At 38.2% G+C, this 12,077-nt stretch overlaps 1 protein-coding gene across 2 annotated transcripts in view; it reads left to right on the forward strand.

Moving 5' to 3' along the window:
* Window positions 1-12,077, forward strand: part of USP34 (ubiquitin specific peptidase 34) — a 256,166-nt gene that overhangs the window by 64,079 nt on the left and 180,010 nt on the right. For both annotated transcript variants that reach the window (XM_019549212.1, XM_019549213.1), the window contains exons 4-6: window positions 3,357-3,407; window positions 3,595-3,744; window positions 7,855-7,922. In XM_019549212.1, coding sequence (XP_019404757.1) covers window positions 3,357-3,407; window positions 3,595-3,744; window positions 7,855-7,922 — 269 coding nt within the window. The remainder of the gene's footprint in view (window positions 1-3,356; window positions 3,408-3,594; window positions 3,745-7,854; window positions 7,923-12,077) is intronic.

Below are 12,077 nucleotides of genomic sequence, written 5' to 3' on the forward strand. Positions count from 1 at the left end.
CTTTAAGAAGAGGCTTGATGCCTACCTGGCTGGAGTCATTTGAGCCCAGTTTTTCTCCTGCCTGGGCAGGGGGTTGAACTTGAAGATCTACAAGGTCCCTTCTGACCCTACTTCTATGATTTTATGTACTTGGTAGTTGTTGTGTCAGTTTCCATATAAGTCTTTTTCCAGGAGGATGAAGTCATCCCTAAGGTATTATACTAGTTTTGTTCTCAACATCATGTGCATCTCATGCCTTAATTAGGATGTTTTGCCCTGAGTTGGGGATTTTTGGGTTTTGTTTTGTGTTGGGGTTTTTTGGGGGGTTTTTTGGCTTTTAGGGAATTCTCTTATGACTCTCTTTACTTGCTCTTCTTGACTTTACTTTCTGGAAATCTCAATCCCTGATTATTTTGTTGTGCAAGTCCAAAGCAAAAATATCAGTATATTGGGCTCTTTCTAGTTAAATTTTGTGTCCCCTGACAAATGAAGAAATCTCTTGGTTTACTATTAATAGTGCTCGCTTCACCTTGGCTATTTTGTGGGTAAAGACGATTTGAGATAAGATGAATGCAGAGCAGAAAATAACATGCCAGTTGTACTTTTGATAAATTCTACAAAGTTAATGCACAGAACTCAACTAGCTTTCAGATCACATGTGCTGAGAGCAGAAATTGTCAATGATCAGTTTCTATTTCAGTCAAGAAATGATTAATTTTCCTATGCAGAATTTCTCAGGGTGGATTGATTTAAATGAAGAAGTTTTAAATCAGCAGGTGGAAGGCCTTAATTTTAAACTTTAATTAACTTTTACATTTAGATTTTGGTTTATAATTTCATATCATATATAACATTTATAGACTTGCACTCAAACAGTCTCTCTGCCAGCTTTGGGGCACAGTGGCAGTGAGTAAGGCATATTTCACTGTCACTCTGCAGGTGCAAGTTTTAAGTGCTACTCTGGATTCAGTTGTCCTAACTGTAAATGAGTACTTGTTGTTTGGCCTGGGGAGTCAAAGGTGACTGGATGTGACGCTAGGAACATGATTCCATTCTGTCCTGTATGCTGCAGAAGCTGGTGTGTTAAACCATACCAGCTCAGCGGGTTGTTTGGCATGGCAAGACCTTTGACTAGATTTGATGCATCTTTTTGCTAAATATGGGGGGTACACTATAAGTAAACACTTATTTAAACTGGGGTACCAAAATCTTTTGAACTTAAACAGAATCCATACCACAGGGCTTCTCACAGACCAGATAATTTACAGGTGGTGGTGTTAATCCCCATGATGTCAGAGCCTTTCTTTCAGTGTGGCTTCACAACCAGCCACCCTTGTTGCTCTTCTACCCTTTCACCCTTGCTGCCAATACTAGTTTCTAGGGTGACTCAAAACCTCACTTTCAGTTGTTGAGGGAAGGCAGAGGTGAGTGGTGTTAACTCCCTGGGTTCCTGAGTCGCACTGAAACACCAGCTCTGACAGCTGTTGCAATTAATGGTATTACTGTAGAGGCTCCAGCAGCTGCCATGGTGATACGCTCTTGTGTGACAAATCCTTCGAGTTGTATGTTTACCACCCCTGGTTTAAACAACTGTATAGCTTCAAATGTTCAGAATCGTATTAATTTTCTGTGTGTTATCATGCTAGAAAATGAGGAATGACACATTGCTTCTTTACTAAATAATTGTTTTGCTTATGATTTGTGTTAAGCAGCTGCATTAAGATGTTAACTAGATTTAACAACGAGATACGTGATGCTGTCTTGTCAGAGGCCATTCCCACCATCCGTGATGATTTTTTTGCCGGTTTCACGTACTTAATAGCACAGCCTGGATCCCCAACAGGGTTAAGTACCTGAGGTGTATGTACTGTGCTATATTACTATAGCTAGACCTTAAAGTGAGATATTTTCTGCTTGATTCTTTATATCTAAGAGCACGTAGCTTGTAACTTGGAAGAGTTTGATGGAGGCTTGTGGTTAATGAATATTTATTTTTAAATTTAAGAGTTTAACCATATTTTATATTGAAATCCAATTTCAGGTCAGGTTAATTTTTAAAAATAAAAACTTTCTAATTTAACAAGCAATAAAAGATCTTTTTTTTATCAGCCCTGTCATCTGGTTTTGTTGGTGGCCTGGACAGAGCATGTAACATCCATATTAACTATGAGTCAGGAACAATATATTACTGACTCAGCTGTTTTAATATTTCACAACTTTTTTTGGAGTGCTACCGTTGCCACTGTGCCTCAAAACTGGCAGAAAAGCTATTTATGTGTAAATCAATACATGCTAACAGTTATATCACATAATAAGAGTACACCCTTCATTAGAAATGATGATTTGGTCTTGAATGCGAGGAGAAATGCATATATATTTAGACAGCAATCTTATTGAACAATTAAAAGTAAGATTCTGTCACAGCTTGAAAAACCCTGTAATGTACCTTTGAGTGTGACTATCAAACAAGCCATTTGAAATCAACTAGTTAAATGTTATGCTTAAGAGGGTGTGATCAATATGAAAACTGGTCTTTAAAAATGTTAAGATTTGTGTGTTATAGCTACAAAAAAAATGCTGCCGACTTTTGTGGTTTCAATCCTGTTTTACAATTTAAAAGATACTTTCTCTTGCTCCTGTGGGAGTGATGCATGCAAACAGTATAAGAAGCTGATTTAATCTGGGAAATAATGATAGCCTATTAAATGGTAGTCCACAGAATGCTTTTAAATGTGCTAGAGAAAGAGGTGCAATTTTTTTTCCATGGCTGTATTAATCCTTAACTGTTACTGTAACAAAAATGCTTAGGAAGTACATTTCTATCTTTTTTTTTTTTTTTGATAGAGTAGCTCCCTTTTGGGATACCAGATATTTGTTCTACAAGCAGGTAGTTAGTTATTTGTATAGGAATAGCTGAGGAGTAGAACAGGAATTTGAGTAGATGTGCATGAAAAGTTTAGTGATTCCAGTTTACTTTTTAGCTTTTGAATACTCAGTAAGTATAGGATTATAGATTATCTCTGTTTACTTTCTTAGGGCAGTCCAGATGTTTGGCTACTTCACCTTTTCACTGGTTTGGTTTGGTTTGGTTTGGTATAGAACTCCCCAAGAAAAACAAGAAACATCCTTTTAAGGCTAGAATATTGTCCTCAGTATAAAGACACATATCTGTTAATTAATAACTTGTAATTGGAAAATGCAGTATTCTGTTTAAAACTGAGCAACGCTAAACTGTTGGAATTCTATAAATAAGTTTTCTGCAATGTCACCTGGGTTTTTTATTTTTGTTTTTGTTTCCTTCCAAAGTGTTTCTATTTCTGCTTTCAGCTAATTGTATTTCTCTCTTTCTCTCTTTGTATTTATTTTTTTTGAACCAGGATATTTCTGCTCAAGAAAGCAATATATTAGGGGCGTTCTGTGATATGAATGTAAGTCTTATTTATTTCCCATTCTAAGAAAATTGTTATATTTTTGTGATTGTAAAATCATTTTAGTGTTATGAGTGTTTGTAACATTAATATTCACCACTGGAGTGGTCATAATTTCTGAAGCTTTATGGAATACTTCTGTTTCTGAACAATAATTTGTCTTTAAAACTTTTATTTTCTTCCATAGGATGTAGAAGTACCATTGCACTTGCTTCGTTATGTTTGTCTCTTTTGTGGAAAAAATGGCCTTTCCCTCATGAAGGATTGTTTTGAATATGGAAGCCCTGAAACATTGCCGTTTCTTATAGCTCATGCATTTATCACAGTAGTATCTAATGTAAGTATTGTCTTGATTTAGTAATTAACTGCAATACAACAAATATAATATAAAGAATGCAAAAATCTGCAGACAGGGTCTCAGATGCAGAGAAACTCTATGATATAATTTCCCATTGTAACGTTTCCCCCTACTTGGGGAGGGGAGTGTCTGAACATTGGCCTGTCTGGCAGGGGCATCATTTCGTGGAAGCACCAAGCTGTCTTGGTCTTCTCTTTGTTTGTTCCTAGTCACTGCATTTGCAGTGGAATCAGCCTGAAAGAGTATTCCCTGGTTACTGCTGGCTTGGGCAGCCTCCCAAAAAGGATTCCTTAGTGCACAGTGTGTCATGGCAACCTTTTAAAGCTTTGAGCTTTATTCACTTATTTCCTAGGAGGCCTGTGCCTGGGAGCTGTAGATTTCCCTTCCCCTGGATTCCCTGCTGCCTTACTTTATACACTATGCATTTGTGGCAAAGGTAGATGAAACTTTGAGGCAGCTTACTCTCATACTTTAGCCTTGTTTGGAAATGGGGAGAGCTTCACTTAAGGCCCCTTTATCATCTGTCCTTTGAGAAACCACTACTGTGCAGTTTTGTTATGATTGTGAAGTTAAGTTTCACAGACTGGCTGTGATTTGATACCAGTATTAAGATTTGGGTTCAGTTCCTCCCTTCTACCACTGTGCCTACACTTTGCCCCCTTAGTGCCGTACAGGGGCTGGGAAATTGTAGTAAATGGGTAGCTCAGGATTATGCTGTATAGAAGAATTGCTGGTTGAAGTCAAGCCAACATTTATGCACATCTTTATTGCCTGTTTCTTGTCTTTGCCTTTTGGGGGCATTCTAGTTGGGGTGAACTAGAGACAGGTGGGGATGGCTGGAGTGTCCTGAGCTTCTGCAGTGTTGGGCTTTTGGAGTTGTCATTAGGGAATCTTTCTAGCTAGTGTAATTTAGAACAGCTCTTAGTCTGCACTAGATCCCCAGATTAACCTGGGTTACCATTAGGATTGGGATGTATGCTAGGTGATAGCTAAACATATTGTTTGAGATTTTAACCCAATATCTAACAATACAGTGGTGGTCTTAAAACATCTTTCTTCTACTTTAACCAGTTTAGCACCAATTGCAGCTCATCTATATATTTTAATTTGTTTGTTACACAGGCATTGCGGTCAGACAGACATCTGTAGGTTTTGGACTCAACAACAACACAAGTTTAAAATGTCTGGTTCATTTTTCCCAGTTTCTCTTTTGGTACAATATGCATATTTTAATTGTTCATTAAATGGAACTTGACCTCTGCCAAAAACAAAAATGTGTATTTACTATTGGAGCTGTCATTTTTCTTAATTTTTGTCTCAGTTCTTGTGGAAAAAATGATACTCAACTAACATAAGGACTGCATGACACTTTCTCCCCTTCACTCTGGTTTAAGGGCTTCATAGAGTGACCATGTTAATGAGAACTTAGTGAGCAACTTGGCAATATCAGCTATTATCAAGTAGTTTGTGTGTAAACTAAGAACTAATGTGTCACTTAAATCTATTTTCGCAGTAGTAGGAGCTCTTATGAAGGGCAGTTGGCTAGCTATAATTGTAAAGATTTGTAAACACCGATTTGGGGATTTAATTTAGAGTCCTTGAGGAGGGTAGATTGCTCAGACTTTGTGGCCTGTTTAGCTGTTGTATTATCAGTGGTTTCAATAATGCTTTTCTAAAAAAAGATCAGCGAGAGACCAGAAGTGTACTCAATCAATTTTGGCCTAAGTTTCCCAATATAATAAAGATTTTGGTCAGTGCTACTCTGTAATATGTAACAAAATACGATGCTTCTAAATTTTACAGTTACTTCACAATTATGACCTTATTTTGTCTGAAAATGTCAAGGTAATTGTGCAAATACAGTCTTGTGTTTATCCTTCTGTACCCTTCCCTCATACTGAAGCAGTTAAAATATACCTCTTCTTGAATTCTTAAGAAGTATTTCTATTTGTCCCTTTGTATGGAAAACACAAAGAATTATAACACAATTCATAAAGTACATAAGCTCTATCATTGCCATGTGAACAGGGGAGTTTTTCTAAACAGTAAATGTACTCATGACTGACATTCATTAAAAAACTAATGATATGAGGCTCCTGCAGCAAAGGTTTTCAACAGTAGGCTTCGTTGAATAGAATAAATGAAAGCAGTTGGAGAAAAGTAACTAAGGTCATAGTACATGTTGACACTTCCTCCAAGGTGCATTCAAAATTACCCCTTTAAAGCACATCTGCTCAGTTACTGCTGCTTTGTGCGCCAGGTCCTTCAAATGGGGCAATGTAGCTGCCTTAGTCTGATAATGTGTACATCTCTGTTCAAGCAAGGATTTAATTTAAATAATTATCTTTTTCAGTCTTCAGTTTTACAGTAAAGGTAAAAAATGGTGAGAAATGGTTAAAAATAGTTATTTATTGTATATGGATATACTTACAAAATACATGAAGTCACAAGGTAAAATTAAAAACAAATCCTTGTTTGAACATTAAAATATTGCTATGTTGATATTATAAGAACACCGATTAACCTGTGAAGATCTTTATTTGCTTTTCATGTTTCATACTTAGACAAGAAAAAAAAAGATCAAGGGTAAAAATAACATTGTATTCAGGCAATATAATTGTTATATCATCCTTGCCATTGCTTTTCCAAATGTTACTTAATTCTTGCTTCCAAAACATTCCTTTTAGTTATGTTTTTTATATATGGTGCACTGTTTCTTTTGAAACTATCACTAGACTGAGGAAGAAATGTGTCCTTTTTGTGGTCATGGGAAAAATTGTCAGGTTTCTTTTCCACGATAAGCTAGTACTGTTACTGACTAATGATAAATTCATTGGAAAACTGAAGCTGAAAATGTTTGTCCAAAACTGACCCAAGTAACTGAATTCTTCCTTAATTTTACTAAATTCATTAAATATCATTACTCCAAACTAGGTAGTAATAATCTGCATCAAAACAGCCAGCAGTGATCTTTTCCAGCAAGAGTAATAACTTGGCATATTCTATTCTTTAGGTTTTCTCAAAGCTCTAAGAAATATTTACTTTAAAATTATGATTTGTGTGGTAGTTACTTAAATGAAACTTTTCTATAAAAAAAACAAACATGGAGGCCAGATCCATATAGGAGCTTTTAGCTGTGTCTCTGGCAGGGTTTGTGTCTGCACATGGTTAAAGGTGTTAGGACTAGTGGTAGCTAATAATGTTACATCCCTGCTGGAAATCTCAGTTTGGCAAATTGTTTGTCTTTTTGTAATAGGGTTTGGACACTGTTTTTGCAGTCTGGATGGGACCCCTAACTTCTTGTATGACTAGGGGAAGTCCTCTTTCCTTACAGATCTTTTTGCAGTAAAATATCTAGAAAACATTGCCCTATATTCTTCTTGTGTGCATCTTCTAGGCAGTCCTCTCTGTTGAGGCAGTATTAAATAACTTGATCTGGATGTGCTCATTCAGTCATGATTAGGTAGCATGGTAGATGTTTATGTGCAAGCATGATGGTATTGCATTTAATTTACAGCTGAAATTGACTGGCAAAAATAGTGATTTCACTGATTATGAAATCACAATTATTGGTGTGGATGAGCCATTGGGAGCAAAACTTGCACTAAAGTTATATAAATAGGCTTTGATGGTCATGGAGTTTCACTGGGAACAAAAAGGATGAGACCCTTCTCTTACACACTGTTTAGAAAATAAAATATATATATTGCGAATGAAAGGAAAAGTACAGTTATAAAAGGCATTAATCTGAAGAACTGGGAGAAGAGAGACAATTCAGAACTTAAAGGCACTGAGAATGGCATGTTATTCATTTACATAAATCTTTACCTTATTTTTTCTTGTTAATTGGGAGAAAATACTGCTCTAGGCCTAGTTAATTTTATTAGCCATAGAAATCTGTTTCCACTTAGTTTTTAAAATTTTCAAAGTTCTAATTGGAATTTTGAAATTCAAAACCCAGCTGCAAAAACCTCTTTTGTTTTTAAGGCAAATATTTGCATAATGAAACTCAACTAATTTTTTTATTGTAATTATTCTCAGTGAATGCATACAAGTAAAAGTGTATATGTTTTTAATGTGTTTTTATAGATCAGAATATGGCTACACATCCCTGCTGTCATGCAGCACATTATACCCTTTAGGACCTATGTTATCAGGTACGTTTTAATATTTTGTTTTTGACAAAATAGTTTTAAAATGTTGTTATAAATTTCTGAAAGCTGGACCTTTTTCTCCATCTCTTAACATTTCAGCATTCAGAGTTGAAGACCTGTCTGATTAATTATGGTCAAATTCCCACCTCCCTTTGATTACAGTAGGACCAAGTGTAGGAAGAACATTTTTTAATCTTGTATTCAGTATTATTGTATAGTTTCATTTTTAGAATCAATTTGTAATACAGTTTTACTTATTTTGGTATCCTTAATACAAAAGATTTGCAACGAGGTTACAAAAACAGTTTGAAAGTGATTTTATTTATCTGAATTCCAATGCAACGTTTAATATAAGCTTAAGGCAAAAGGGTAAATCCACAGTGATCTCAAGTTCTGAATCTAGAGATGCTAAAGCAACTCTTAAGTTCTGGCTTTCCGTATTTCCAGTCTGCGGGAGATCAAATATTATCCGGACTGCAGTCATACTTTTGACAATGACTGACTGCTGAGAACTATATTCAGTGATTTAAGACCTGTGTAATCAGTAGAACTTGGATTTTTTTTTTTATACTCAAATTGTTTGTTATCCATTTAATTTGCAGCTGGTTGCCAAATTAAGGGTGTGCTGCTCAGTTGATGGCTGTGGCTTTTATTTGATATGGTATTGCTTTTCCACTCAGCTGGAGCTCATTTGGGGTCCTAAGCAGCTGATTGGAGAAGAGGTGCCCTTTGAAATAAAAGCTCTAACAAACAGCTGGAATACCCCAGCAGTCCTGTGCAGCTGTTTGCTGTGGCTGTGTATCCACCAGCTAGTTTCTAAACCCTCATCTCTTCAGGGAAATAAAGAACTGAACTTTTACTGTATATTTGTAAATGTGTAACAAGCACTTTCTATACTTGGCCATCACTGTAAAGCTAATTAGCCAAATAAATTGAGTCCTTTACATATATATGTGGGTAGGAGTTGGTATAAACAGGAACTATTAACTGCATTTCCATGTATTTTGTCCAGTCCTCTGATCTAGACAGGAGCCTTCTTGCACTTGCAAGCCATAAAAGCCCAGAAATGTCATTTTACAGCTTCAAGGCAAGCAGCAAGTTAAGGGTTGCTCTACTCTAAGAAGGCTATACATATTATAACTCTTTTGATTAGTATTTTTTATCAATGTAGTTTTAAGCCCTGACATGTATAAGCCATAAATGTGAATCCAGTGCACTGGTATAAAGGTGTCTTCTTTCTCTTCCCCAACTGAAATAAGGCCAGGGCAGGTCTGTATTGTAAACATCTCCTGGCAAAGCTTTGTTGGTTTGCTATGCAGTAAGCTTTGATTTTTGTGTGATAGTTGCTGCATCAACACTGGGGCCAGGTCAAAACTAGAAAAGGTTTGTTGCCATAACCGCAAAAAACTCCATTTTCCTATGTAGCTTTTATTCCTTAGGCACCATAAATGTGCTCTTGCTGAAAGAAGCCATTCCAGTATAATTTTAGTGGACGTGGTCTAATATATTGATGTAACTATATGAGCAAAATCTTCCAAGTACAGACCTGGCCTAAGTTGTATCAGCAAGGCTTCCTCTACAGATATTGCGCAATTAACTGGTTAATTGCACAACTGCCTTTACCAGCTACATGTACAAAGTGTCTGTCACTCCATAAAAAGTCCCAAGCAGCTATGAAGTTAGACCTTGAATATGTGTACTAACTTTATAGCTAGATGCTATTGAGCTTTAATTTGCACTTGTACCAGGGTCTCCCTTGTGGGTGGGAACCCCATCAGCTGAAGGGGCTCCCAGCCAGGGGTGCACTATGCTCAGCTGGGGCTGGGAGTCTCTCAGTTGGGTTTCCGCAGAATGCATCCTGGTGCTGGGTCCTGGGAGCCACTGGCTGTGGTTGCAATCTCAGCCTTGGGTGCACGAATCTCCTGGAGCTGGGAGATCACAGCTGTTGCAATCACCCATTCTTGGAGGTTTCACACACCCTCAAGGCTGGGAGATTGCGGCAGCTACATCTCCCAGCCGAGGGTGCTTCACATCCCTGGTGCTGAGACATGGCAACAGAAGTGATCTCCCAGCCCTGGGGGTTTCACACACCTGGGCCTGGGAGATTGCGGTAGCTGTGTCTCCCAGCTGCAGGGCTATGTATCCCCATGGCTGGGAACCCATCAGCTGAGGGGGCTCCCAGCTGCAGGAGCTTGCTTTTTGCTGGTACAGGAGAGCCTGGGTTTGGGTTTCCATTGCACCAGCAATAAGGTGTGATAGGAGCTACTGTATGATCTCCCAATTGTGCGGTTGTGGTGATTGTACATTACATCCCATTGTGCCTTTACCGAACCATTTTAGAGGTAAAATGTTATGTGCTGGAACCACTGCATCCAAGCTAGACAGTTTTGCCATCTCTGACAAACCAGCATGGTTAAAATGGCAAATCTTTCTAGTGTGTACAAGATCTTAAAGAAGGGCCTGATATCCAGAAGAATCACAATACTGGCCTTTTCTCTGTGCTTGTATATAGGTGCGTCTATTGCTATCTGTTGTCATACATATACAAGCACACTAAACCTTCATGCAAATAATTTTAACATTTCTGAATGTTTTTAATTCCCCACAAAACAAATAAAACCTGACTTTCAATGTGAAGTTTGACTGAGTGACAGTGGGCTTGTTAATGGGTCCAGAGTCCGACACAGTATGCTGTAAGAATAGTCAGGAACAAATTGTGGTCATCTTACATTGCTGATTAATTGTATTCCAATAGTTGCATTTTGTAGTACAGGAAACTTATCCCATGTCTCAGGATGAAAAAGCAAGTAGCTAAAGAGCTGTCTAGCCTGTTTGCTCTGAACTTACACTAGAAAAAAGCACAAAAAATAAGTCCTTCCATTTTTTCTTTTGTTAGTAAATGGTAACAGAGGAGCTTCAGTTTCCTGATCCTTGTCTGTTTTCCAGACTTGTATACATGGAGACCTTCTGTTTCCAGCATTACATAGTTGGTTCTTTGGACTGTATATGATCTCTTCTCTTGCTTAACCAAAATTTTTATCTTTGATGTCATATCAAAGAAAAATGTTTCTGGTCCTTCTCACAATTTGCACCAGTCTTTGTGCTGATTTGGCAGTACAGTAAAGCAGTAAAATAGGTTTACTTTCAGGCATTTTCACACAACAAGGGCCAGGTAAAAGCAAATGTGAATCAGGCCAGTATGTTTGCATTCTTGTCTGACTGATGTTGAGAGTCATTATCTGAAGGCAGAAGATTGGGGCACAAATGTAGTTAACCATGTAGCTGCTTTTGTGGCCATTTACAGCTTCTGTCCAGTTTTCATATAAAATCCAATCTTAATTGGCAAGTGAATGGATATTTAACTTTTTTGCATGGGCTGACTAAGCCTAGTTAGAATATAGTTTAGCCAGAGATGGATTTAAATTTTAAAATTTAATGTTGGAGCATAATAGTTAAATACTAATGTTGATAACATTGCAGATACCATTAACATTACAACTTCCGAACTGCTTAGAGCAGTGGTGCTCAAGCTTTTGACCCTGTGGAACAGGTGAGTGGCATAGGGCCCACCTGCAGGCCAGATTGGGTCCTGAGGCATTGGCAGTGCCCCTTCCCTGCCCCATGCAATGGACTTGGCACCACTTCCTCCAACCCCCTTCTGCGCCAGGACTGGGTCCCAGGGACTTAGCAGTACCCCATCCCTCCCCCGTATGTCAGGATTCAGTTCTGGGGGCCCAGTACCCCTTCTGGCCCCTGGGAACCAGCTTTGCCCCCTCCTGCTGGGTTCAGGCATATCCTGCCTCCCCCCCCCGCCCCAATCTGCTGGGTTTAGGCACTGAATCCAGCATGCAGGACTTGGGGCTTCTTGCGGGTCCAGAGATTTGGCAGCAGGGCAGCAGTAGCATTACTTCCCATTTGCCAAATTTTTGGGCTGAATGACATGATGACATGGTGCTGTGGGCCAGAGGTTGAGTACCCTTGGTTTAGGGGCAAGTTTGGTTGCTTCCGAACATTGATCTTGTCCACGTACCATATGATTTAAGATGTAGTAGTAGGTAACCTTCAGTCTTTCTGGATTGTGATGTAGGCATGAGAGGTCACCAGGACCTTTGATACATGCCTAGCCAAGAATATGGTGTGGAGACTGCCCAAACCTTC

The sequence above is a fragment of the Crocodylus porosus genome, unplaced genomic scaffold (genome assembly GCF_001723895.1).
Source record: "Crocodylus porosus isolate Cpor-Errol unplaced genomic scaffold, CroPor_comp1, whole genome shotgun sequence".
In the NCBI taxonomy this organism is placed as follows: domain Eukaryota; kingdom Metazoa; phylum Chordata; order Crocodylia; family Crocodylidae; genus Crocodylus; species Crocodylus porosus.